This window comes from Callorhinus ursinus, unplaced genomic scaffold (genome assembly GCF_003265705.2).
Source record: "Callorhinus ursinus isolate GAN/ISIS: 27379988/994484 unplaced genomic scaffold, GSC_fseal_2.0 scaffold7, whole genome shotgun sequence".
NCBI classification, from domain to species: domain Eukaryota; kingdom Metazoa; phylum Chordata; class Mammalia; order Carnivora; family Otariidae; genus Callorhinus; species Callorhinus ursinus.
Genome location: NW_027397069.1, coordinates 71,921,088 through 71,948,137, shown reverse-complemented (window position 1 = coordinate 71,948,137; position 27,050 = coordinate 71,921,088). Strand labels below are relative to the sequence as shown.

General features: G+C 38.3%; 1 protein-coding gene across 1 annotated transcript in view; it reads right to left on the bottom strand.

The window, feature by feature from the left end:
* Positions 1-27,050, bottom strand: part of MIPEP (mitochondrial intermediate peptidase) — a 174,948-nt gene that overhangs the window by 85,363 nt on the left and 62,535 nt on the right. Inside the window, exons 12-14 of the mRNA XM_025875187.2 lie at positions 26,913-26,990; positions 26,103-26,307; positions 24,407-24,516 (exon numbers count right to left, since the gene is read on the bottom strand). Of these exons, the coding sequence (XP_025730972.1) occupies positions 24,407-24,516; positions 26,103-26,307; positions 26,913-26,990 (393 nt within the window). The remainder of the gene's footprint in view (positions 1-24,406; positions 24,517-26,102; positions 26,308-26,912; positions 26,991-27,050) is intronic.

Genomic DNA, 27,050 nt, shown 5'->3' with positions numbered 1-27,050 from the left:
GGTTGCCATAAACCGTGATCCGTGGTACAGTCAGGCCACTGCTCCTCCAGCAGGGACCCAACAAGCGGCAGATCCGGGAAGACTCCCCTTCCTCCCCCGGGAGGGGCGGCGCGGGAGCGCACCGCAGGGATCTGCTGGGTTTGGAGATTTCACACGGGGTCCTGTACCAGAGATAGAAACACTCAGTCACAGGCCCGGTCAGCATGGAGGGCGCCTGGAGACCAGGGAGACGGGAGTGACTGACTGCTTTTCTCTGGGGGCGCACTGAGGAGCGGGGCCCCGAGTTCTTGGCTCCTCCAGGGCAGAGATTGGGAGGCCGCCATTTTCACTCTCGTCCTCCAAAGCTGTACCTAAAGCTTGCAGGGAACAAAAACTCCCAAGAGCAAACCGGAGCAGATTACTTAGCTCGGACCGGCAAGAGTGGGGCAATGCCGCCTCTGGCAAAGACATTTTGGAACCACGGCAACAGGCCCCTCCCCAGAAGATCAGCAAGAACAGCCAGCCAAGACCAAGTTTATCAATCAATGAGAACGGCAGAACTCCAGCGCTAGGGGAATACTGCACATAGAATTCATGGCTTTTTTACCATGATTCTTTAGTCTTTCAAAGTTAATTTTTTTAACTTTTTTTTCTTTTTTGAATCTTTCTTTTTCCCTTTTTCAACCAACATCTTATCAATCCCTTTTTTAAAAGACATTTTTATTTTTCATTTTTAGAGTCATATTCTATCCCTTCATAGTAGTTACCCTTATTTTTGATATATATATATATATATATAAGTTATTCTCTCTTTAAAATTTTGAGATACAGTTTTTTCTAACAGATCAAAATATACCCTAAATCTCTAGTGTCTGGCTTTGTTCTAGTCTCCTGCCTGATCACATTCTCTCCCGTTTTTTTTTTCTTTTTTTCAAATCTTCTTCTTTCTTTTTTCAAACAACTTCTTATCTTATCAATTCCTTTTATAAAATCTTTTATAATTTTCATCTTTACAGTCATATTCCATCCCTTCAGTGTATTAACCCTTATTTTTATACATATATAAGTTTTTCTTTCTTTAAAATTTTGGGAGGCACTTTCATCTAACAGACCAAAATACACCCAAAATCTAGTGTGTGGCACTGATCTACACACCACCCTGATCATATTTGATCACATTCTGTTTTTCTCTTTTTCTTTTTTCTTTCTTTCCCTTTCTTTTCCCCTGGTTTCAGGTCTTTTCTGATTTGATTAGAGTATATTTTCTGGGGACGTTGGTATCCTGGTAGCATTTTGTTCTCTCATTCATCTATTCTCCTCTGGACAGAATGACAAGATGGAAAAAATCACCTCAACAAAAAGAACAAGAGGCAGTACTGACTGCCAGGGACCTACTCAATACGGACATTAGTACAATGTTGGAACTACAGTTCAGAATGATGATTTTAAAGATACTAGCTGGACTTGAAAAAAAGCATGGAAGATATTAGAGAAACCCTTTCTGGAGAAATAAAAGAACTAAAATCTAAGAAGTCGAAATCAAAAAGGCTATTAATGAGGTGCAATCAAAAATGGGGGCTCTGTTAGGATAAATGAGGCAGAAGAGAGAATTAGCGATATAGAAGACCAAATGATGGAAAATAAAGAAGCTGAGAAAAAGAGAGATAAACAACTACGGGATCACGAGGGCAGAATTCAACAGATAAGCCATACCATAAGACGAAACAACATTAGAATAATTGGGATCCCAGAAGAAGAAGAAAGAGAGAGAGGGGCAGAAGGCATATTGGAGCAAATTATAACAGAGAACTTCCCTAATCTGGGGAAGGAAACAGGCATCAAAATCCAAGAGGCACAGAGAACCCCTCTCAAAATCAATAAAAATAGCTCAACACCCCGACATCTAATAGTAAAACTTACGAGTCCCAGAGACAAAAAGAAAATCCTGAAAGCAGCTCAGGACAAGAGATCTGTGACCTACAATGGTAGACACATTAGAGTGGAAACAGACCTATCCACAGAGACCTGGCAGGCCAGAAAGGACTGGCATGATATATTCAGAACACTAAATGAGAAAAATATGCAGCCAAGAATACTGTATCAGTCTCGGCTGTCATTGAAAATAGGAGAGATAAAAGGCTTCCAGGACAAACAAAAACCTAAGGAATCTGCAAACACAAAACGAACCCTACAAGAAATATTGAAAGGGGTCCTCTAAGCAAAGAGAGAGCCTAAAAGCAACATAGACCAGAAAGGAACACAGACAATATACAGTAACAGTCACCTTACAGGCAATACAATGGCACTAAATTCCTATCTTTCAATAGTTACCCTGAATGTAAATGGGCTAAATGCCCCAATCAAAAGACACAGGCTAGGGTGCCTGGGTGGCTCAGATGGTTAAGCGTCTTCCTTCGGCTCAGGTCATGATCCCAGAGTCCTGGGATCAAGTCCCGCATTGGGCTCCCTGCTCTTTGGGAGCCTGCTTCTCCCTCTGCCTCTCTCTCTCTCTCTCTCTGTCTCTCATGAATAAATAAATATAAATCTTTAAAAAAAAAAAAGACAGGCTATCAGATTGGATAAAAAAAACAAGACCCATTGATATTCTGTCTGCCAGAGACTCATTTTAGACTCATTTTATTCATTTAGGATGAATAACCAACTTTTACATCAACATGGATGGGACTGGAGGAGATTATGCTAAGTGAAATAAGTCAAGTAGAGAAAGTCAATTATCACATGGTTTCACTTATTTGTGGAACATAGGAATAGCATGGAGGACATTAAGAGAAGGAAGGGAAAATGAAGGGGAGGAAATCAGAGGAGGAGATGAACCATGAGAGACTATGGACTCCGAGAAACAAACTGAGGGTTCTAGAGGGGAGGGGGGTGGGGGGATGGGTTAGCCTGGTGATGGGTATTAAGGAGGGCACGCACTGCATGGAGCACTGGGTGTTATACGAAAACAATGAATCAAGGATCTCTACATCAAAAACTAATGATGTATCGTACGGTGACTAACATAACGTAATAAAATTAAATTAAATTAAAAAAAATAACAGGGTGAAAATAATAAATTCATTTCAGCTGTTGGAGCAGAGTTACAAGCACACCTTGGAGATACTGCAGATTTGGTTTGTAGACCACTGCAACAAAGTGATTATCACAATGGAGTCAAATGAATTGCTTTATCTCCCAGTGCATATAAAATTATATTTACACTATACTGTAGTCGATTCAGTGTGCAATAGCATTATGTCTAAATAAACAATGCATATACCTTAACTTAAAAATACTTCATTGCTAAAAAATGCTAACCATCGTCTAAGCTTTCAGTGAGTCGTAATCACTGACCACAGCTCACTGTAACAAATGCAGTAATAATGAAAGTTTGAAATATTGCAAGAATTACCAAAATGTGGCACGGAAACATAAAGTAAACAAACGCTGTTGGAAATATGGCACCGACATACTTGCTTGATGCAAAGTTGCCACAAAATTTCAATTGTAAAAAATATAATATCTGCAAAGCGTAATAAAGCAAAGCATAGTAAAATGAAGTATGCCTGTATATATTTATATCATTCTCTTGAAAAGTACATCCTTTTATTTAAAAGAACAAAAAATAAGGTGAAAACTTAAATACCATACAAATTGATCTTCAAGTTATATGAGAATTTTTTTTAATAGAAATATTTAGAAGTTAAATCTTAAATTTCAAATTAGGAAATTGTTTCCTGGTTAAGATTTTCTTCTGTAAATATCACTTTACCAACCAGAGTTATGACAACCAATGTTGAAAAAAATTCCATTTTTGCTGTCATTCCGCAAGTGGTTATATCTATCAAGTAGCACAGCTGTTTCACATTATTGTCTCCTAATGTGAGGACTCTCACATTTGTTGATATACTGAAGAAATAGAATATGAATACATCCAAGGTGACAGGTAATGAGCAACTATATATAAGTGAAAATGTATTTAAAACACCTGAACCTCAAACAATATTGTAATTATTTTTCATTACATTAAATTGAAAATTCACCAAAGTTCACGGCATCAGAAGTAATAACTCTTTCACCATATCATCAACTGCATCTTTTATCAGACTCTCTTTCAATCTTTATAATTTCCACGGTAGAAAATACTTCCACTTATCACTAAACCTCCTGACAGTGGCATGTAATTCCCAGTTCTCCTTGGGATCTGGACACGGCCATATTCATTCAAGATTAAAAGAAATCCTACTAGCAGACTAAGAATGTTGTAAATCAAGAATAAAATTCAAATTGACTAGGGTGAAGAATGATGGTGTCAGAAAGGCACAGCTGGACAGCTGTCTTGGGCCTTTCAGGTTGTTTCCAGGATCCTGAACTTCTGCCTGCTGAAATGGCTACTTCATATCATGCCATAAATCCAGAAATACTATTCCTTCCAGGAACCTTCTTCTTAGACCCTTTAAAGGAGAACTGAGAGCATGGTCTGCCTTAAACCAAGACCGTTCTGACTCTGCACTTCCATAATTATGCTTCACTGGAGTGTAAAGGAAGGAGAACAGGTTTTGGAGCCAGACTAAACCAAGTAAGTCTGAATCCTTTTTTCTTTTTTTTCCCTCCAAGTCTGAATCCTAACTGTGCCACTTAACAGTGTGGTGGGAAAATGTTGGGCAATGTACTGAACTTCTCCAAGGCATACTTTCCTCATTGACAAAATGTATTATCATTTTGCGGAATTAGATGAGAATTGAACAGAATGCATTTTTAAATGATTTTTTTTAAGATTCTATTTATTTGAGAGAGAGAGAGAATGAGAGATAGAGAGCACGAGAGGGAAGAGGGTCAGAGGGAGAAGCAGACTCCCTGCTGAGCAAGGAGCCCAATGTGGGACTCGATCCTGGGACTCCAGGATCATGACCTGAGCCGAAGGTAGTCGCTTAACCAACTGAGCCACCCAGGCGCCCCAGAATGTATTTTTAAAACATACTATGTCAGGTTTAACAGAGTAGATGCTGAGTAAATGGTAACTAGTATAATTTACTATTGCATTGCCCTGTGTAACACAATAATCATTGATGCTGACAAACTTTATTTACATTTTACTCTTTTATCTATATATTCTGTAAATATAGTCCGTTTTAGATTTATAAATTCTTAGGAGACAGAAATTATAGCTCAACAGTTCTATGTAGCACCTAGCAATCAAGTTCTTAATAAGGAAATGTACTTTCATAGTTTTCTATTTATATTTCTCTTCATTTGCATAATAGCCAAATACACGTAATGAAATACATGTGCCTTCTCAAATTATCGAGCTTTAGAAGAGGATCCTTTCTCCATTATGGTGATTATTTTAAGGTTTTTAGAACAATGAAATCAACTAACATGTTATTAGTCTCTCTTCCATATTTCAACACCTGCCACAAAACTTGGTCATTAACTCACATTCTGAAAAGATTTTTCTCTCACTTTAAGTAGAATTGGTTATCAATAGTGAGTCAGTTTTTCATCTGCAGGGTCCAGCTCTTATTTGGAAAACACTGGTACTTATCAGAAAACGTTTCCTTTCTGATGACATTTTAGTCAAATGTACCTCATGCTACGGATCTTGATATTTCAAACTTTCATAGTTTCTGACAAGTCTGCTGTGAGTTCTATCTGATCCTGTGTCTTACCCCCCACCCCCACCCCCGGCTGCCTTCAAGGTTTTCTCTTTATCTTTGACTAGGATGTATCTAGGTGTGTTCTTTTTGTTATTTATCCTGCTTAGGGTTCTCTAGGCATCTTGGATCTCTGGCTGGATTTTCATGATTTTTGGCAAATTCTCAGCCATTATGCCTTCAAACAGTTCTTCTGCCTTACTACCTCTCTCTTCTTTTTTGTGGAACTCCATTTGCCCCAAAGTTCTTGGACACTCACGCTCTGTTTTGTCCCTGTCCCTACTTTTTTCTCCCCCTTTGTATTCAGTTTGGGTAATTTCTACTGACCTGCCTTCAAATTCACTGAGCTCACATTCTTTCCCCAGCTGTGTCAAGTGTACTGATGAGCCCCTCAAAGGAATTCTTCTTATATAATATCATGGCTTTTCTTCCTGCATTTCCATTTGAGTGTTTCTCATAGTTTCCATCTTCTGCTTCATCTGCTCATGTATGTTGTCCACCTTTTCCTTTAACAGACTTATTTAAATTCCCATCTGATAGTTACCCTGAATTTATTCTAGTTATTAGTTATTTTAAAGTCCCTGAATCTGACTCTATAGATTTCTTTACCTCTGAGCAAGGAGGCAGGGTTTTGTGCTGTTCCTGTGCAGCATCCAATCACCTCCTATAGGCCTGAAACACGGAGGAGGGCTCCCACCCTGCGCCCTTGATTTCTCATGCATACCCGTGGAGGCTGATGGATAAGAGCCTACAAGTGAGTGTAAACTCCCCCTGCGTCAGGGCCTGCAGCTCTGCCAGACTGATAGGGCAGCCCACACTTGGCCTCCGACAATTTGTTAAAATGTTCTCTGGTTTTTCTTAACCCTTCTGTACAGGAGCCAGGCCTTCCAACATGCTTTGCCACAGGTGAGCCAGTCTGCACCTCCTTGGATTCAGACGATTTCATGGGCCTATGACCTCAATGTTCTTAGCAGCTCAAGAAAAGTTAGGATTTTATCTTTTTCCTGTCATTAACTTGGGAGCAGTGCTCTTTCCAGCTTTCCCCGTGCCCAACGGTTTCAGACTTTCATCAGTAAGACCACTTAGGCTTTTAGCTTCCAAAGGAAAAAGAAAGGCAGAAAAGCTTTGTAGAGGGTGAACTACTCTCCATTAAGTCAGGAATCAGACATCATTAAGGATTATCATGAAGGGCGCCTGGGTGGCTCAGTTGGTTAAGCGACTGCCTTCGGCTCAGGTCATGATCCTGAAGTCCCAGGATCGAGTCCCACACCGGGCTTCCTGCTCGGTGGGGAGTCTGCTTCTCCCTCTGACCCTCTTCCCTCTCGTGCTTTCTATCTCTCATTCTCTCTCTCAAATAAATAAAAATCTTTTAAAAATAAAAAAAAAGATTATCATGAAGAAACTGGCAATGCACCAGCAAGTGTGCTAAGACAGTTGATTTTAATACCGTCAAGTAGGCATCTATGAGTATCAGTTAGTGGGATTTAGCCAAAAGACAGTTCACTCAACAAACATTTATTCATTGCCCGTCATGTGACAGGCAAAGTTGATATATCAGTGAATAAAACTGATAAAAATCCCAGTTCTCAAGGAACTTATATTCTAGGAGACCCTGTCATTATTATGTTTAAATTACCAATGGGGGGAAGAGGGGACACTTTTCATTATTTCAGCTCCTATAGGCTTAAAGAATCAAGTGGCAGAGATTTAAAGCACCATCTCCCTTCGGTTGACCAAAATGATCAAACTGTGCTGATGACGAGGCTGGGTACACATGCAATCTTTATACACTTTCAATTCATTTGTGAGTTTTCTTACCTCATATTTAAATAAGAACAAGTAGTCAACAGTGAATGAGGGCTAGATATGCATGTAATTCACATTCATATGCTTTCAAAGGAATGAAATGGTAAAATACAAAAATAGGTTATCTCAATGGATACTAAAAGCACCAACAATTATTCATCCATTCACTCCATAAATCCTTAGTATAAGGTGCCATTCTAGGAACCATGGGAAGAAGAAAGACAACACCATCTCCTGCCCTCAAAAGAATGACAATTCGAATACCTGCTTCCCACAAGGAAGTTTGTGCTGTATGTTGTAGCTGTGTAACTTCAGGTTTTTAAAATTTATTTTCATTTATTTATTTATTTCATTTATTTCAATATTGCAAGTCAAGTACACTGCCGCTTGATGGTGAAAGTAACCCTTTGCAGAATTTGTTTTATTAATACTCTAACAGGGGTGCCTGGGTGGCACAGTTGCTTGAGCGTCAGATTCTTGATTTCGGCTCAGGTCATGATCTCAGGGTCATGAGACTGAGGCCCACGTGGGGCTCTGTGCTCAACGCAGAGTCTACTGGAGTTTCTCTCCCTCTCCGTCTACCCCTCCCCACCCCATGCATGCTTGCTCACTCTCTCTCTCTCAAATAAATAAATCTTGAAAAAAAAATACTCTGTAAGTTCCTCCCATACAAGGATTAGTAGTAATAATAAAAATTCCAGTCACTATTAATTGGCATATAACTAATAGATGATTAAATTAGAGATAGGGAAATGAAGGCGGGAAAATAAAATGAGGTCAGAATGGAAGTTAGGCACATAAACATATGTGTCTCACACTTTCATTCATCTTCACAGCTGGGTCATAAATAGCTCTAGTCAGAGAGAGAAACTCAATGAGATACCTATTCAAACTGCTATGAATACAGGTCTAGATCCTTTATCTGGGATTCCATAATCCAGAAAGGTCTGAAGACTGAAAGTTTTTCACAAATGGCAAAACGTGGCCTGAACAAAAGTGAAGTCTGCAAAGTGTTAATCCCACTTTGTAAATACACAGAAATATGAATTCCTTTGACTACAAAGTACTGTCAGAACCCACTAGTTTTTTAAATTCAAAATATACAACATATAAACTATTTTACTTTTCTAAAATCCAGAATATACTCAATTCCAAAGTATGCAATCCCAAAGTTGTAGACAGAAAACAATGAATCTCTGTGTGGCACATATTTTGCTTGAAATATAAAGTGAACTTTCCACTGAAAAGAAAACAGACGAAAAATAAAGTTTTTCATTCAAAGTGCTCCCCAGGCAGTACTGTGTACTTCCTGAAGAGATTTATAAGCATGTCATTAACAATGTAACTTAAATAATCAAATAAGTGATAGACTCCTCCTATATTCTTCATTTTATATCTATGGAACCCAAGTGGGTCTGAAGTTACTGGGCCTCCACTGGATGCTGGCTGACTCTCATGTCCGTGTTTCCTGAGGGGAGGCCCTGCCTTGTGGTAGAAGATACAGCAATAAAAGCAGGTCAGGTTTGTCCATGAGATTCCCCAAAATTAACTTCTTTCCTGGAGACTCCCAGATCAAGTTAGCATATTACAAGTTATGAGTAGTCCTACCTTCTACAGTACAGAAAACTTAATTAATTTGTACACTTATTTCCCAAAATTATTTGAGCATAAAACGTGCTTCCACACCATAATACATCTCTATAGAATCAAGTGATTCAATATACAGGACACTAGTTGGGAAATAATTTGCTAAGGAAATTAAATGTGAACTATAAATACAAGAAAAATTACTACAAATAAAACTTCTTTAAAAATGCTCAAATATAGTTGTATCATTCTCACTAATGTTTACATTTCTCTCTGGTCCTAAATCTACCCACTTTCTTCAGAAAGCTTCTTTTCAGCTCTTTAAATCCCATCTTGGCATTCTCCTCTCCAGAGGCCAGCGGACTCCCCAGGTTTTCTGGAAACTGGTCTCCAGGATGCCCCGGCTGCTTCCTCAGCCCTACCTGTTCAGTGCCTTGTCAGAACGGTCTTTTCTAACTCATGCGAGCCGATGGAGCTAACGAATTAAGACCAGGAAACAAACAGGCCGAGTTCCAAAGGGACACTTCTCTCTAGTCTCCTTACTGCAATGGCACGTCCCAAAGCTCCTCTGGCTTCTCTGCTCCAAACCACCTGCTGTTCTCCACCAAGCCGCAGACAGAAGACAGGCCAGCCGCACACAACTTGAGTCCACACTGAAAATGCCAAATAATCCCAGCCCCACATCACATGTTTCTCCCCTGCAAAATTCTTTTTCTACAGCAAAAAGAGGCAAATTTCCATTTTGTTCTTTTTCAGGTATGTCCTAGTGATCAATATTGTTTTCAAGGGGCCATCTCAGTTAAATACAATAGTACATCTAGTTAAACCCTTAACAAAGCTTAGCAATCTGCAACCTTACAAATGATCTTAGTATAGAGCTGTTCAGACATGGTTTTCTGAAGCAATCTGTATCCCTCACCAAGGGCAGACTATTTTGAACAAGGTGTGAGAACATGAATGCAGATTTATTTCAAAACAATATTTACTGAATGAATTTTATGTTAGATACTTTATGCCCTAGCCTGAGTTTCCTTTATAAAAACACCTGTAGTGTTCTTGGGTTTGGGGTTTTTTTTGTTGTTTTTTTGTTTTTTTGTCTCTATAGAAGGCTGCTGGGTCTGAACCAGCCTTGGTTTGATGCTGGCTCACTCCTTTGTGCCCTGAGCAGAGGCTCTGCCCGTGGAGCTATAAAGGCAAGTCAGGTTTGTCAGGGAGACCTGCTGGGCTCATCTGTGCGAAGAATCCCACTGTGTGCAAGGGACCCTACCAAGCTGCCAGGTAATACAACAATGAATCCTTCCTACTCCTGCTATCATGAACAGGAAAAAGAAAGTATGTTGAAACTAACAATGCAGGGGAAAATGTCCCAAGTACCACAAAAGAGGTATGCATAGAGTAATGGAGGAAATTATAAGACAGCAATTACTTAAAGTATCTGAAAGGCAATTACCCTAACAATTAATTATGCCTCCTGTATTATTAGAGTGGTGGTATTTCTATTTCAAAGATTCACCCTAGCTATAAAATATAGAAAGACACTGTGGTTTTTACCCCCCACTGGTAAATAGGAAAATGGCAGAATTGTTGTTTCTACAACTGGAGCGTAATATGCCAATAATTAACTACTGTGACCTAATTTATTGGAATAATCTAATATAAGGCAACCCTCTCGGGTCCCCTCCCTCTTTGGGAGCTCGGTAAACTACAGGGCCCTGGCCTCAGTCTCAGAGTCTGGGAGGCTCCGCTGCCCCGCACCGTGGTTCTGCTATGTGCAGAGTAGCAGTTCGTATTTCTAGTAGTTAGCTCATTGATTCATCCTATCTTATGCATCTATTGCTGCATCTGGTGGTTTTAGTTTAAGTTTCTGGGGCCGCAACCAGACTCTGAGCCACAGCCATCATGGTGTGCAAGTTCCCTTGAAAACAATCGAGGGACCGGAAGCCCCATCCTTCTCTTTGCACCCAAAGTACACGGCTGTGCTAGGGCCTGGTCCCAGCACTCGATTCTTCTTTTTTTTTTTTAATGCCAGAACACAACTGGGGCTAAAAAGACAAAAGGAAAGACCATAAAATTGATCCTTTCTTCTGTCAAAAAGGTAAAGTCTGGTTTCCTGCTTATAATTAAAATATGAGTAATAAGGACAATAATTACCCAACTATATGAAGTCCAAAGCAAGTAAAGACCAGCAGCCTCAGCATCATCTGGAAAATTCTCGGAAATATAAAATCTTGGGTGTTCCATACCCACTGAGTCACAATCTACATTTTAACCAGATCCCCAGGTGATTTTATGCATGGTAAAGTTTGAGAGGTCCTGGCTTAGAAAAACATAGGCATCACAAGTGCTTGAACAACAAAGGTGAGCAAACTTAAATCACCCTGATTTTACAGGTGGAACTGTGGGAAGGTGGCACCACGCGAAAGACAGAGGACTGTGTCTGAGGTAAGGCAGCTTGGGTTTTCTGTGGTGACTCATTTGCTTCGGGATGGCAGGCAAGTCTCTTGGTATTGTGTTTTCTCAATTGTAAAATGAGGATAAAAATACTACTGTAAAAAACTCATATAAAGATTCAATGTGGTAATAGTCACCTTGTGGAAAGGATTAACTAACTGGATGAAATTTGAGTCCCTGCATCTAACATGTCTTGTTAAGGGCTGTCATGGCTAGGGGGACCACACATGCAGGTGGGCCTGGCAATCCCAGGTTAGGACTATTAGTTCAGTATCATCAATAATAGCACCTCTCTTCCTTCCTAAAAGTGTTTTGGCTTGGACAATAGGTTACGTCATTGTCCCAGTAACAACTAACTTCCTTGAGAGCTTCGTATGAGTCAAACATGGCTAGTTGTACAGAGCCTATGGACACTACCTCCCCAGAGGAAGGAAGGTGTTTACTGGATTCTTGGGACAGACACAAGCTACGCCATGGGCTGACCAAACACAGGAACAAAACCGTTAAAATAATAATAGCTTTTCTGTTATATTAAAGAAGTACATTTTCGGAAGGTTTCAGAATATCATCAAAAAATGCAAATGTTTTAGGGAACTTGGCATTACTTGAATTCTCTGAATGCTTCCCCATGAGCTCAACTTGTAAGCATGTAACCTCGTACATTTGCCAGACATTTTCTATCACTTCACAATCTCACCAGTCTAATTTAAATAATGTCTTATTAAAAGTTTTGGCATCAAATTCTTCCAGAGCCAAGTCACTATGATAAAATACTTTATTTATGGCAGTTTAGAAAATTTATTATGGTAAAAGCTGCATAAATATTAAAAGTTAAGACATTCTCTGGTACAAATCCTTGTTATGGTAATAAATTCAACTCTTTCTGAAGTGAAGAACCCCTACCATTGATATCCTTTTGGAACATGTTGGATTTAATGACATAGTTGAGACATGGGCATCCAGAACAAGAAAAGCCTTCAGAGGCAGAAAGCCGAACATCAAAGCTGTCCAGGCTACAAGTCAGCAGCTTCAATTTTGCAGCTTGATCCCACACCACCCCAAGCACTAAATCCCTGTGCGTGTCTATAATGGGAAAACAACTGGATTCAGCATGTATCAACTAGTCTGTTTTGCTATTTTCCCGTAATCCAGATGGCACATAATCAATATAATGAAAAAGCTGCCTAGTCCCAAAGACAAAATCTCAGATCTAAATCCATAGGAAATAACATTGCTTTTAACTTCCATGACTTGTAGTGGTGTTTTCTGACAAACGAAGATGATATAAGAAAAAAGAACCTTTAGCAATGCTTACATGTTATCACAGACTCACTGACGATTCAGAGAAACAGACAGAAGTATTTTGACTTTTATAGAGTTCAGTTAAACATTTTAAGGTGTGATAAAAAAAATTCCAATAATATGTTCACAGTTTGCATACATGACTAAATTTGACAGACTAGAGTTTTTGAGGTAAGTATGGAGGCATTAATTTTTAACTTCTAAATTTGCATTTTTATTTTATATAAAAGAGCAGAAAAGTCCCAGACAAGTTCAGTGACTGATCGAAGGTCAACTGTGTGTGCTGGGGGGGGGGCCAGGGTCAGACCCATCTCTGCCTCCCAGTTCAATGTTCTTGTCTAGACATAATTGAGAAGCATTAAAGCTGAAAATAAGAAAAGTTTCAAAACAACTTAAACCTGCCAAGACTAATCTAGTTCCATTTGCACTATAATTTTTACCTTCAATCCTTGTTCATATTTTCTGAGAGAGAGTGACAAGAGAAGATTTATTACAAGTCTATCTGTCTCCTTGGAAATAGATCTTAAGCAATTTTAGCCTTGGGCTGACTTTCACAAACTAAGGGAACAAACAAAATCTTATAATGATGCAGCACAGAACAGTTCTAAAATGAAAGCATTAGAATTCTACTGTTCTAAAAATAACACTTACAATGGAAATAGGTCTGTGATTTTCTGAGACATACTGTAAAATAAGTATAAACCATTTCCTACCATAGTAAAAACTGGAAAGAAAAAACACCCACATGTTATAATATTGATTTTAGCAACTGACAGAACTTTATGGAAGCTTTGATGTGAAACTAACAGATCTATTAACAGATCACAAATAGAAACTAAGAGACCAACCCCCATGTTACTATTTTGTGACCTATGGGCAAATTACTTAACCTAAGTCAGTTTCTATAAAGTGTGGATAACCATGTACCTACTTCATTGCTAGATATGATTAAATGAGATAAATATATAAAATAATAAATGTTCATTCCTATTATTTATTGTTTGATAAATATTTTATGAGAAAGAGCAACAAGCATTTTATTGGTGGCTAATGGACAAAATTGTACAAAAACTGTAGGTTCTCTCAAAAATTAAATGACTATATTTTTCTTTTTTTAAATGATTTTATTTATTCATTTGAGAGAGAGCACAAGCAAGCAGAGGGGCAGAAGGACAAACAGACTCCCCTCAGAGTGGGGAGCCTGACGTGGGGCTTGATCCCATGGCCCTGAGATCATGACCCAAGCCAAAGCCAGATGCTGCCCTGACTGAGCCATCCACCCCTATATTTTTCTTTTTTTAAAGACTTTATCTTTAAGTCATCTCTATCCCCAACACGGGGCTCAAACTCACAACCCCAAGATCAAGTGTCGCATACTCTACTGAGTGAGCCAGCCAGGCGTCCCTCATAGGACTATTTAATGATCAGCGATGTAACTAGGGTTGCAAAATTATCAGAAAAAACAGACTTTAAGATGAAGCATTATAAAAATTACGAGGAGAACACATGAGGAAGAAAGGAATGGTTCACTGGGAAAATTTAACAACTCTGTATGTTTATGCCTCTAAAAAAATACACTCAAAACACATGGAGTAAAAAAAGATAGAAAAATGTGTAAGGCAGTGAAAATACTGGGTATAATGCCATAATGATAGACACCTGCCATTATACATCTGTTCAGACTCACAGGATATACAATGCCAAGAGTGAACCTAATGTAAACTATGGACTTGGGTGATGATGATGTGTCAGTGCAGGTTCATCAACTGTAACAAACGTACCACCCTGCTGCAGGATGTTGATAATGGGGGAGGCTACACCTGTGTGGGGGCAGGAGGTATATGGGAAATCTTTGTACCATCTCCTCAGCAACAACCAAAAACTGCTTTAATAAAGTCCTAATTAAAAAAAAAAAAAAAGGTAAAACTAAGGTGAAAAAATTATCTATCCATCATCCTGGAAGATGATTTCCACTTCTCAGTTTTTGCTAGTTCAAAAAATTAAAAAAATCTAAACAACACAATTAAAAGACTGACTTAACAGCAGACTTGTATGCAACCCCAGACCCAACGATTAGAAAATACACAATGTACTCAAGCACAAACAAAACATTCCCAAAAAACTGACAACTCACTAAGCCATAAAATACCAACAACCTACAAAGAATCAATACTGGGTAGACTAATTAGATATTAATAAGAAAAAAATAACTCCTCTGCACAGTTTAAAACTTTTAAACTATATCTGTATTTCTAACAACTCGGGGATCAAAGGGGAAATTAAAATGGAAATCAGCAACATTAGAAATATTTTCTATTAAAAGCATGGCATGCAACCAAAGCACTGCATCGGCACAATTTAAAATTATAGCATTAAAAAATAAATAAATAAATAAATAATAAAATTATAGCATTAAAATTCAAACAGATATGTTAGGTAATACTGAAACTGAATTAGTTCAGTGTCCACCTTAATTGAGGGATACAAACAAAGAAGGAGGAAGGAGAGAATAATAATAAAAACAGAAACTAAGTGAACTAAAACAAACAAAATAAAGAGAATAAACAAAATGTGCATTAGTTCTTTGAAAACACTAAAAAGACACACAAACTTCTGCCAAGATTAATAGAGAAAAAATGAGAGGACGATATTAGGAATGAAAAGGACATAACTACACATTTAGCGGGATTTGAAGGATAAAAGAATGCTATAAATAACTTTATGCCAATAAACTTGAAAACTTGGATTAAATGGGTAAATTTCTAGAAAATTACAACTTAGCAAAGCTTACTTAAGAAGAAAAGAAGGCCCGAAGACTCCTGGGACTATTAAGGAATTAGTCATTTAAAAAATCTTCCCACAGAGAAAATAATAGACCCTGAATGATTTTATAGATGAATTCTGACAAAGTTTCAAGAAACAGATCATTACAAATTGCATAAAAGCACTTCTAAGGAAGAGAAGAAAAAAAAAAGGAGCATTCGGAAACTCATTTTACGAAATGGTATATTCTTAATACTAACAAAGCAAAGAACAAGAGGACAAAGAAAAATCACAAGCCAGGGGCGCCTGGGTGGCTCAGTCAGTTAAGCGTCTGCCTTTGGCTCAGGTCATGATCCTGGTCAGGGTCCTGGAATCGAGTCCTGCATCAGGCTCCCTGCTCATCTGGGAACCTGCCTCTCCTTCTCCCTCTGTTGCTCCCCCTGCTTGTGCTCTCTCTGACAAATAAATAAATAAAATCTTAAAAAAAAAAAAAAAGAAAAATCACGTCAATCTCTCATAAATACAGATGGAAAAGTCCTCTGTATAAAAACATTAGCAAACTGAAGCCAGTGCTGTGTTAAAAATAATAATAAGTTAGGACTAAGGCTATCTAATCCTGCAATGCAAAAATGGCTAAACATTTTTTTTTTTAAGATTTTATTTATTTATTTGAGAGAGAGAATGAGAGACACAGAGCATGAGAGGGAGGAAGGTGAGAAGGAGAAGCAGACTCTCCGCTGAACAGGGAGCCCGATGCGGGACTCGATCCCGGGACTCCAGGATCATGACCCGAGCCGAAGGCAGTCGCTCAACCAACTGAGCCACCCAGGCGCCCTGGCTAAACATTTAACATCAATGTTCACTACATTAAGAGATTAAAGGAAAAGAACAGCCCAATTACCTGAAAAGATGCACACACACACACACACAAAATCTGATAAAATGCAATACCCACTAGTGATTAAAAAAAAAAAAAGTAACTAGAAATAGGAGGGAATTTCCTTTTCCTGAGATCTCCACCAAATCTACAACAAATATCTTTCTTTATGGTATGACAGTGAAAACATTTCGTTTAGAAATCAGGATAAAAGCAAATAACGCCCATATCATAGCTTCTATTCAACACTGTCCTGGAGATTCTGGTAAGTCAAATAAGGCAAGAAAGAGAAATAAAAAGATATAGGGGTTGAAAAGGAAAAATAAAATTGTCATTTTTGCAAAGTAACTGGTTAAAAAAGGTTACAAATTCTACCAATAAGTTACTCAAAATAAAAAGAAAGTTTAGGGCGCCTGGGTGGCTCAGTTGGTTAAGCGACTGCCTTCAGCGCAGGTCATGATCCTGGAGTCCCAGGATCCAGTCCCGCATCGGGCTCCCTGCTCAGCAGGGAGTCTGCTTCTCCCCCTGATCCTCTTCCCTCTCATGCTATCTCTCATTCTCTCTCTCTCAAATAAATAAATAAAATCTTTTAAAAAAATAAAATGAAAAGAAAGTTTAGCAAAGTGTCTGGAAATAAAATCTACATACAAAAAAGGATAAATAGCTCCTTTAAACACTAGCAACAATTAGAAAATATAATTTTAAAAAATATACTATTTATAATAGTATCAAAAAGGTAGGGCATCTAAGACTAAGTGCAGCAAAAGTTTAGCCTTAGGAAAAAAAATTTTTAATTTTATTAAAAGACTTAAAACACCTAACAAATGGAGAGTATACCACAGTCATGCATTGGAAGATCAATATGTAGAGATATCAGTTCTCTCCAAATTGATCTATAGATTTAATAATCCCAACCAAACTCTTCTGTTCTTTTCTATATAGGTAAGTTAGTTCTAAATGTGTATGAACGAACACAAAAACCCATGAATAGACAAGAAATTTTTGAAGAACAAATGGAGGAAGTCTTGGTGAAGCTGCTGTAATAAAACAGCATAGTATCAGGGCAAACAACATAAACAATGAAATAAAAGAAAAATCCCATAAACAGATTATTGCATATAATGGGTACATGCTTCATGATGGATCACTGGAGAAAGAATAAATGGTGCTGGGATGATGGCTATCCAGAGAGAAGAAAGGAAACTGGATTCTACCTTATACTAAACACAGAAGTTCCAACTTGATTATAGAGACCTAAAAATAAAAAGCATTAAAACTTTCAGAAGAAAACAGAAGAATATCTTTATGGCTTTTAAGGAAACAAATGTTTCTCAAATAAGATCTAAAAAGTACTAACTATAAAGAAAAGATTGCTCAATTCAACAATGTTAAAATGAAGGAATTAAATCCATCAAAAGATACCATAAAGTGAAAAGACAAGCCATAAACTGAGAGAAACACAGGATTATTGTTCTAACACATCAAGAAGGGGGAGAAATCAACAAGAAAAAAGTAAACCACCACATAGAAAAATGCACATAAGACAGACAGACACCTGATGGAAAACAAAAATGAACAATAAAAACGTAAAAAGCCGTTCAACGTTAAAAGTAGCCAGGGAACACTGTTGCCAATTAAGGCCACAAGAGCGTTGCATTTCTTAACTACAAAATTGGCAAAATCCAAACTCTGACAATATCAGATGTTGATGAAGATGTGGTGTGATGGAAACCACAGTTGGGAGGAGGGCAAATAAGTACAAATATTTTGAAAAGCAATTTGGCATTATCACATAAACTTAAAAACACACATCCCCTAAAAACCCAGAATTCTTGTCTTCCACATGAATATAAAGGGTATAGAAATGCTCACAGCAGAATTGTGTGAACTAGTAAGAAAACTGGAAGAAGCCACGTGCCCAATGACAGGAGAATGACTTCAGAAATTACGGAATGTTACAATGAATTGGAAATAAATGCACTGCAGCTATGTGCACCCCTGATGAACTTCAGGCATATAACTGGAAAAAGCAAATCACAGATTATAAACAGTATAATACCACTTTTGTACAGCTCAAAATCAAGACTAAACACCATTTTGCTTATGAATAAATAACTCATGTGGCAAAAAAATATTTTTAAGCAAAAATTAATAAGAATTCAGGGCTGTCCTTTCTTCCAGAGAGGAGCATATGGTAATGTTTTACTTTTTAAGTTGGATGGAGGTTTCACAGCTGTTCATTCTACAAATGTTATTTTGCAACATTAAATATTAAATTAAAAGTTTATTACTTTCAGAGGCATTTCCTTTCTAATCACTCATGAGAAGAATCTACTGAAATGAAATCAGTTTCATTATAATCCCTATCCACTATTACCAGTACCAATGTATTTTTTCTGGAATGACAAAGAACAATTACACTTTCTACTCTGACATGGCATCCTTCAGATATTATACAACACACTGCAGTTTCTTTTTTCTAGTCTTACACCATTCCTAATATGAGATGGTTTCTAATTTTATACTAATGCAGCAGGCCACTCCTCAGAATGTTTTCTAGCTCAAAAATGTTACTGCAGAACGTGGCATCCCACACTGAAAAAAATACTCAAGTACGAACTGAAATACACTGGGTTTGCTGCCTGCTCCATATAATATGCAGAGGGGGGATTGTAGGAAAAAATAGGAACGATGCAAGTGTGTGGGGGGGAGGGAGTAAGGGAGTTTAGAGATTATTGGTTGGAAACTACGGACAAAAGGGGACAGAGGCAGATACTGCTGAAGGGAAATAGGGTGGTGTGATATTGTGATATAAAAAATATATATTTGATCTTCATCCCTGCCTGTATATTAACAATGAGAAAAACTCTGGATACTCCAAATAATCTAAGAGTCAGAGACAGCCTAGTTTCCTCATGCAGATATATAGGGATGAGAGTCAAGCATCAGGCTTTTAGACAACATTATGGAAGTGCTTAGCCTTTTTAACTTTGGGGTAGGGGCTAAGACTATCTTATTTCCTTGAATCCAGGAATGTAATAATTGTTAAAAAAGAAAAAAATATATATACCTATGATTTTATAATAGATGGGGAGGAGGCCATTAAATAAATAAATAGATCGCTAACAAGAGATGTTTCAGAATTACTAAAATAAGAAAAAAAAGTTGTATCATCTACTAAAATTAACTCAAAATGAATCAAAGACCTAAACATAAGACTTAAAAACTATAAAACTCTTAGAAAAAAACATACGGGAAAAGCTTCATAACATCACATCTGGCAATGATTTCATGGATGTGACATCAAAAGCACAGCCAACAAAAGCAAAAACTGTACATTGAAGGACAAATCAATAGACTGAAAAGGCAACCCACAGAATGGGAGAAAATACTTGCAAATCATAACATTAAGAATACATGAAGAACTCCTATAACCCCCAACCAAAAAAGCAGACAACCCAATTATTATGAGCAAAAGACTTGAACTGACACTTCTTTGAAGATATCCAAATGGTCAAAAAGCACATAAACAGATGTTCAACATCACTAGTCATTAGACAAATGAAAATCAAAACCACAATGTGACACTACCTCACACCCATTAGGATGGCTACTATCAAAAAATCAGAAAATAAGAAGTATTGACAAGGATGTGGAGAAATTGGAACCTGTGCTCAACAGTGCACAAAGTAGGAATGTAAAATGATGCAGCCACTGTGGAGAACTCTATGGTGGTTCCTCAAAATATTGAAAATGGAATTTCTGTAAGATCCAGCAATCTCACTTCTTGGTATATATGCAAAGGAACTGAAAACAGAGACTCAGGCAGGTATTTTTAAACCCATGTTCCCAGAAGCATTATTCACAATAGTCAAAAGGCGGAAGCAACCCAAGCATCCATCAATGGATGAAGAGACACACAAAATGTAACCTATACATTTCAATGGAATGTTATTCAGCCTTTAAAAAGAAAGAAACTCTGAGTGAGGCTACAACATGATGAGCCTTAAAAACATTATGCTAAGTTACAAAAGGGCAAATACTGCAGGATTCCACTGATATGAGGTACATGGAGTACTTGAATTCGTAGAGACAGGAGGTAGAAAGTTTGTTGCCAGAGGCCAGGGGAGAAGAACTGGGGAGTTGTTTAACAGAGACAGAATTTCAGTTTTGTAAGATGAAGAGAGTCCTAGAGATGGATGGTGGGGATGGAAGCAAAAAACAAGAATGTACTTCATACCACTGACTGGCACACTAAAACATGGTTCAGATGGTAACTTTTACAATATTTTTAGTACAACTAAAAATAAGTTGCATCTTACAATGTTTAAGGGAGAATAAGGATCATGCTTCCAAAAGCGTGGGGCCACCTGCCAATCCACCTGCAGCTGGAAAGAGGTTAAGCTCAAGGTGGGAAGCAAGAAGCACTAAGAAGAGAAGTGAGACAGTAACCTTCAGTTCCTCAGATGGCACAGGTCCTTAACGTAGCCTGAGCCATAAGGAGATTGGTGGGGAAACCAGACTGTGGATTCAGGTTCAGTCTACCATGTCCAAAAACCTGGGAGTTTTTCACATGAGCTGCTACCAAGTCTGTACTCCTTCTCTACTTGAGTTATTAATTTTAAGATTAATTGACAAGAAACTCCACTTCAACTTTGATGTTGTAGCTTGTCAAGACAGTTTTGAATCTGAAATGAGCACCTCTGGCATTTGTTATCTCTGACAGCCATACAGCCCCTGCAAATCTGATAAGCATACTTCTCATTCCTTGACCACAAGGAATTCATTGGCTATGCCATGCTCTAGTTCAGATAAAAAACTTGTAGGTGTTAATAAGTCACTGATATATTATCCTTACTCTGAGAGTTCTCTGGAATATACCACATGATGGAAAAAAAAAATCCTAATATGTAGCAGAACAGGAAATGAAGCATAAAGATGCAACACTGTTATTCTTCTTATGGGCTTTAATGTCATTTCCTTACAAAGCCTTGGATTTTAGGGAATTAACTCCTTGTCCTTAAGGCTAGAACTGCCCTGAAAATGAAATCATCTAGCCACTTGGTATCTTAATTAGTGACAAGAAGAGGCAAGCCCTTTGTGAAACTCAAGGCATTTACACGTTCCTTGCTTTCTGGCAGTCTTTCTGTTCTCCATATGATCACAAAATTATTTTAAATTCTTTAGAGACTGTGTCTGCAAGTCCCTTTAGCCCACTGGACATGGCTTGTGAGTCTGAAACTTGAATTAAATTCAAAGCAGCTTACTGCTTCTTTCCTGTTTCATTAGTTTGAAGTGTATTTTTGGATTTAATATTGTTTTCTCGAAACCCTCTTGTTCAAAAATGGCTCTTCTTCTGGAAGAATGCCATAATAAAATAAGAATTGTCCTTTTTTGGGACATTACACTATCCTCCAAGCAGTGGCTCTTGTCTTTCTTTGCTCTTTTGATTGTTCTGTAAATAGATAACATTTTTAAAACTGACTTTAGTAATTGCGAATTTCAGGCCAAGATTTAACTTTTTAGTTTTAAGTATTACTCTGAGAGGCTCATGGTGCGTTCCTTAGTAACTCTGACCTCTGTGGTTCTCCTCACTGTTCAGATCCCCTTAGCAATCTAAGCTCCTCAGACAGCTTCTTTCCTGGTGATGCTGCTTCTTCAGATGCCTCCTGCTTTTCTCTCACAGGCCATACTTTAACTGCCAACTCTATGCCAACTACCCTCATACGTTGCAGGTTCTATTTGATTCTGGATTTCAGAGTTGTATTACTAATGGCCCCATAGATACAGCCATGTGTCCTCCTTCCTCAAACTTGGACCTCTTCCAGAATTCTCTCTTCATAGAGCCGCCATCTTTGATTCCCCTCTCTCACCTCTCTTATCTAACTAGCCTCAAATCCTTCCAGTGAAGTCTCCAGGAGGTCCTGAACTCTGGTTCTCCAGGCCCCCCACAGCCAATGCCTTCATTCTGGCCCTCACCATTGCTTCACTACGTATTTGCAAGCCTTCACTTAAGCCCTGCTCAGGGCTGAGTGAGGACACAAGTTCAAAGATGGAACCCAGGGAAGCTGTTTGCCAAAGGCTAATGAGAAAATGGGTTGGGGAAGAGTTGTTTGAGAGCCAGGAGGACCAGACACAGCTCCCAAGAGGAAGTGTGATAGCAAGGTTCAGTGTAAACACTGCCAAGAAAAATTCGTCAAGTCATAAACGGTGGTCTAGTAAATGAGCTGGGATTAAAAAGTGTGTAGGGGCAAGAGGACTGCAGAGACTGGGAGCAAATCCTAGAAACTAGAACATCCCAGTGTCTTTTTCTGTCTCCCCTTTCTCCTCCTTCTGCTCTTGCCACTACCAGCATCTTGCCATGGTCTCAGATTTTTCCATGACTTTACAGGCTTTTCCTCTGGCTGGAATAACCTTGTCTTTAGCTCTTAGTTCCCCTGAGATTTAAAGACCTTGAGTGTTAGAATGTTGTCTCATTTACTCCTGGCTGTTTCTCAGATGCTGAGAACGGTGCCTGGTACATAATAAAAACTCAGTAACTACTTCCTGACTGAAGGACCTATGTATGTCCTTCTTGTTCTCAATAAATATATTTTAATGAGATGGAAAGGGGCTGCTGAGAGCCGACTGGCAAACTGCCCCCTTTACATATTTTCCCCAAACCTGGCTCCTCTAGCACGTCCTGCATGAAGCCTCTCCCGGCACCCCCGGCAAAATTCACAGGGCTCTCCTTCACGGTCCTATGCGCCATGGGTGTAGCTCTGCCCCAACATGAGGCATGCTCTGCTCCCCTACAACAGATGCAGGGGGGCAGGGGAGGAAGCACAAAAGGAGGGACTTAATCAGGTATTCCTGATCATTCCCAAACCCCAAAATGTGAACCCTTGGGCAGTTTGTGCTATTATTCGATGGCTTGTGTTTCTGCTATTGGCCAGGTTATCTCTGCGGATTAATGGACACCTGGCCAATTGATCACCAATATCTCAATTCTGTCACCTTAATAACAGAGGTAGATGATGATGAAGACCCAGTCAGATTAGTTAGCCAGAAACTCCTCTGTTATTCTACAGTTGACAAGAACAGTTAGATGAAATCAAGCCCAAAAACCAGAAATGACCAAATCACATTAGAAAAAGGGTCACACAAAAGGTGGGTTTGGTGCTTTTTCTGATTCCATTCATTCCTTCATTTATAATTTCTTTTAGTGCTTCTTATGTGCTGTGGGATTCTAAGTGCTAAGGATCCAAAGATGACTATAATTTCACACCTGCACTCAAGGAGGTACTGTCTAAGGGGGGAAACACTAACCTATGTGATATTATATCATCCAAGTTCTCTGAGAAGGGAAAGAAAATCTTTCATAAAAGTACATGTGGACAGTACACTGCACTATGTCGATAGTCATGGTTACGGCCAACTCGTTATAAGAGATCTCTCATTGTCTTCCTACTTTACAAAATTTTAAAATCTTTAAACTTCCACTCTAAATCCAACTATTGAAATCGAAACCCTAAAGCTGAGGAATTTTCAGACCGCTTGTGCAAGGCATGATGGGAAAATATGGCCAGGCCATTCAGCTTTACAAAACAATGGAAAATTTTAGACCAAGAGAACAAATACTCAGAAGCATAAACGAAAGAGGGAAGACCACTGGCTTTTTTGAAGTGAGGCAGGTTTGAAGGCCCGTTCTACAGAGTCCGTTCATTTCCCCTCTGGAAAACAGGAACGAAGCGCTTCTCTCAAGGGACGGTAGTGAGGACTAAATGGGCGAGGACGTAGCATAGAATACAGAGCACCTATCTGTCAACACTACAATCCTACTGTCTGGCAAAAAAATAAAATAAAATAAAATAAAATAAAAATAAGGTGGAAGGATCCTGGCACTGAGAGAGGGTGACAGTTCTGAGGAGCTCCACATTACGTGGCGGGCCAGGAAAGCCGACCGCCATCACGCAGAGGACGGCACCACGGTAGTGCTCTCCCCTACCTGCCCGGTCTGATAATGTCTGGCAAACTGGGTAACCACTCGATAGTCATTTGCAAAGTACTCCATCAGAATAGACGGAACCTCAGCAAAGTCAGTAGGGCACCTGGTCCCTAAAATGGGGGGAAAAGAAAAAAAAAGTTGGCATGAATCAAATCAACATATTTATCTTACTTTTTATGTACTCTTTTAAAACTTTTATTTGGACTTCTGATGAACTATGATAAGATTTAATTCATTAAATCAATATTTTACTTCTATAAAATTATTGCACATATTTGCAGAAAAGTTTATTATAATCCCATATATTTTCCTATATATCAAAGGTAAAACAAAATATTTGCACAGCTGGATAAAACACCTTGTAAAGCAATGGCTCACACCCTCTACAAACAAATCCATCCTCGGCTATGCTGGGCTATACATGAGACACAAATTAAAACATTCTTACAATTAATATACCATTTATATTAATTCACCGAATTCTCTCATCAAATACTTTTATCCTTCACTTTTTTGTTTGTTTGTTCTATTCCCTATGCTGTACTTTTCCTCTCCATGACTTACTTATTTTATAACTGCAAGTTAATACCTCTTAATCCCCTTCTCCTATTTCGCCCATCTTCCCATGCCCTCCCCTCTGGCAACTACCAGTTTGTTCTTTGTATTTAAAAATCTGGTGGGTTTTGTTGTTTTTTTTTTTTTTGTCTGTTCATTTGTTTTTTAGATTCCACAAATAAGTGAAATCATCTAGTATTTGTCTTTCTCTGTCTGACCCATTTCACTTAGCATATTACCCTCTAGCTCCATCCATGCTGTTGCAAATGGCAAAGTTCTCATTCTTTATAGCTGAGTACTACTCCATAGTATAAACATATACCACTTCTTCTTTATCCATACCCTTCATTTGTTTTAAAAGTACCTTTTTTAAAACCATTGTTTGCTTCTTATAATAAAGTCAATACAAAAAAAGCAGTATTTTAACTTAAAATAACTTAAAGCAACAAATCCTGTAAGAACTTTTTGGGGACATTTTATGATTCTGTCCAGCTCATCTCTAGTCTTTTCAAATATCTTCTTCTCCCCCAAAATACTATGTATACAAATTTAGTTAATAAATAACTAAATGAAAGCAATATAGCAGGTGATCTTAAAGCTGACCATATAGGATAGTGAGCTTAAGACTCAGAGATGAGACAACTAAGAGGAAAGTCTACATATAATATCATCAAATATGGCCACATACCAGCATGAAAGACTGCCATTTTACACAGGGGGAAAGCACAGGAAAATATTTTTTCAACATGCCTTAATATGTATTCTAACTGATTTTAGAGAAAAAGAGGCAATATTCTTTCACTTACTAAGTGCTAGGTACTAAGGAGACATATATTTATTCCCACACACATAGCCAAAAACTTCAATTCCATATAAAATACGATAAAATGTAAAAGTGCAAACTCAGAAGACAAGTGAGACAGTCCTCAGTCAGAACTGTTAGCAAGGAAGCAGAAAAATGTCAGGTGACCAGGTTGCATAACAACTAGAAGGACAAGGTGAGGCAACCCGCAATAAATGACCACCTGACAATGTTAAAAGATCAGATTTTCTAAATAAAGAGCTTTTTGTTCCAATTTCAAATGAAACACATGTTTTTAAAAGATGGTTGTTAAACACAAGTCCCCTCTCTGTGGCTCACCAGTGACATGTTGGTAACGAGTACGTCCCAGCATAGAATGCATGGCATGTCCCATTTCATGGAAGAGATTTTCCATCATTCCAGGAGTTAATAAAGTTGGTGAATTCCTTGAGGAATGGGGAAGATTCAGCATAAGAACTACAACTGGGAGCTGATAGTCTCCATCTTCTTTTAACCTGCCTCCACGAATTGTAAAATGGCAATCCTGGAAGAATCAGAAAACATAACTGGAGAAGAAAGTATTAGGTGATCTGAAAATAAAACAGTCTTAATGGATATAAAATTACACCAAGATGTCTCAGTTCAAGTTTACCTTAATTCTATTCTTCTATTTACTTATAGACACTTTTTCCTAACATTTTTTATTTTGCTAAAATTTTAAGTTTTTTAAAACACCTGTACTACCTTGCGCTTTTGTTGATTCATTCATTCATTCACTCCAAAAATATGTATTGAGGTGATGCTATGCCAGCTTAGATCCACACGCTCAACTGTACACAAGTAAGTGGGAAGGGGACAGACCTTGAGCTACTGTGGGGAGGAACACTAATGTTTACTGAACCTCTTCTGTGTCGGGCAATGAAGTAGGAGACACTTCTCATATCTATTGTCTTTATCACTCAGAAGCAATGAACTCTATCACAAAGGGAGGAATTTGGAGTGACTTTCTCTAATAGGCTGAGATTCACATACAGTGTATCACTTATTCTTCACAATAACCCCCTGAGGCAGCTCTCTCATTGTTCAGATGGGGAAACTGAAACTGAGTCTTAGAAACAGGGAGTCACATAAAGTCACATAAAGCATCACCTGATGTGGTTTGTCTGCTCGCTGGAAGAAATCACAGTAAATGTACCCCAATAATCCTTCAGATTCATGAACCACAGCCTGGAAAAAAATTACATTTAGTGGTGAATGAAGCCATCAGAAACTCTAAAAGTGGAAAAA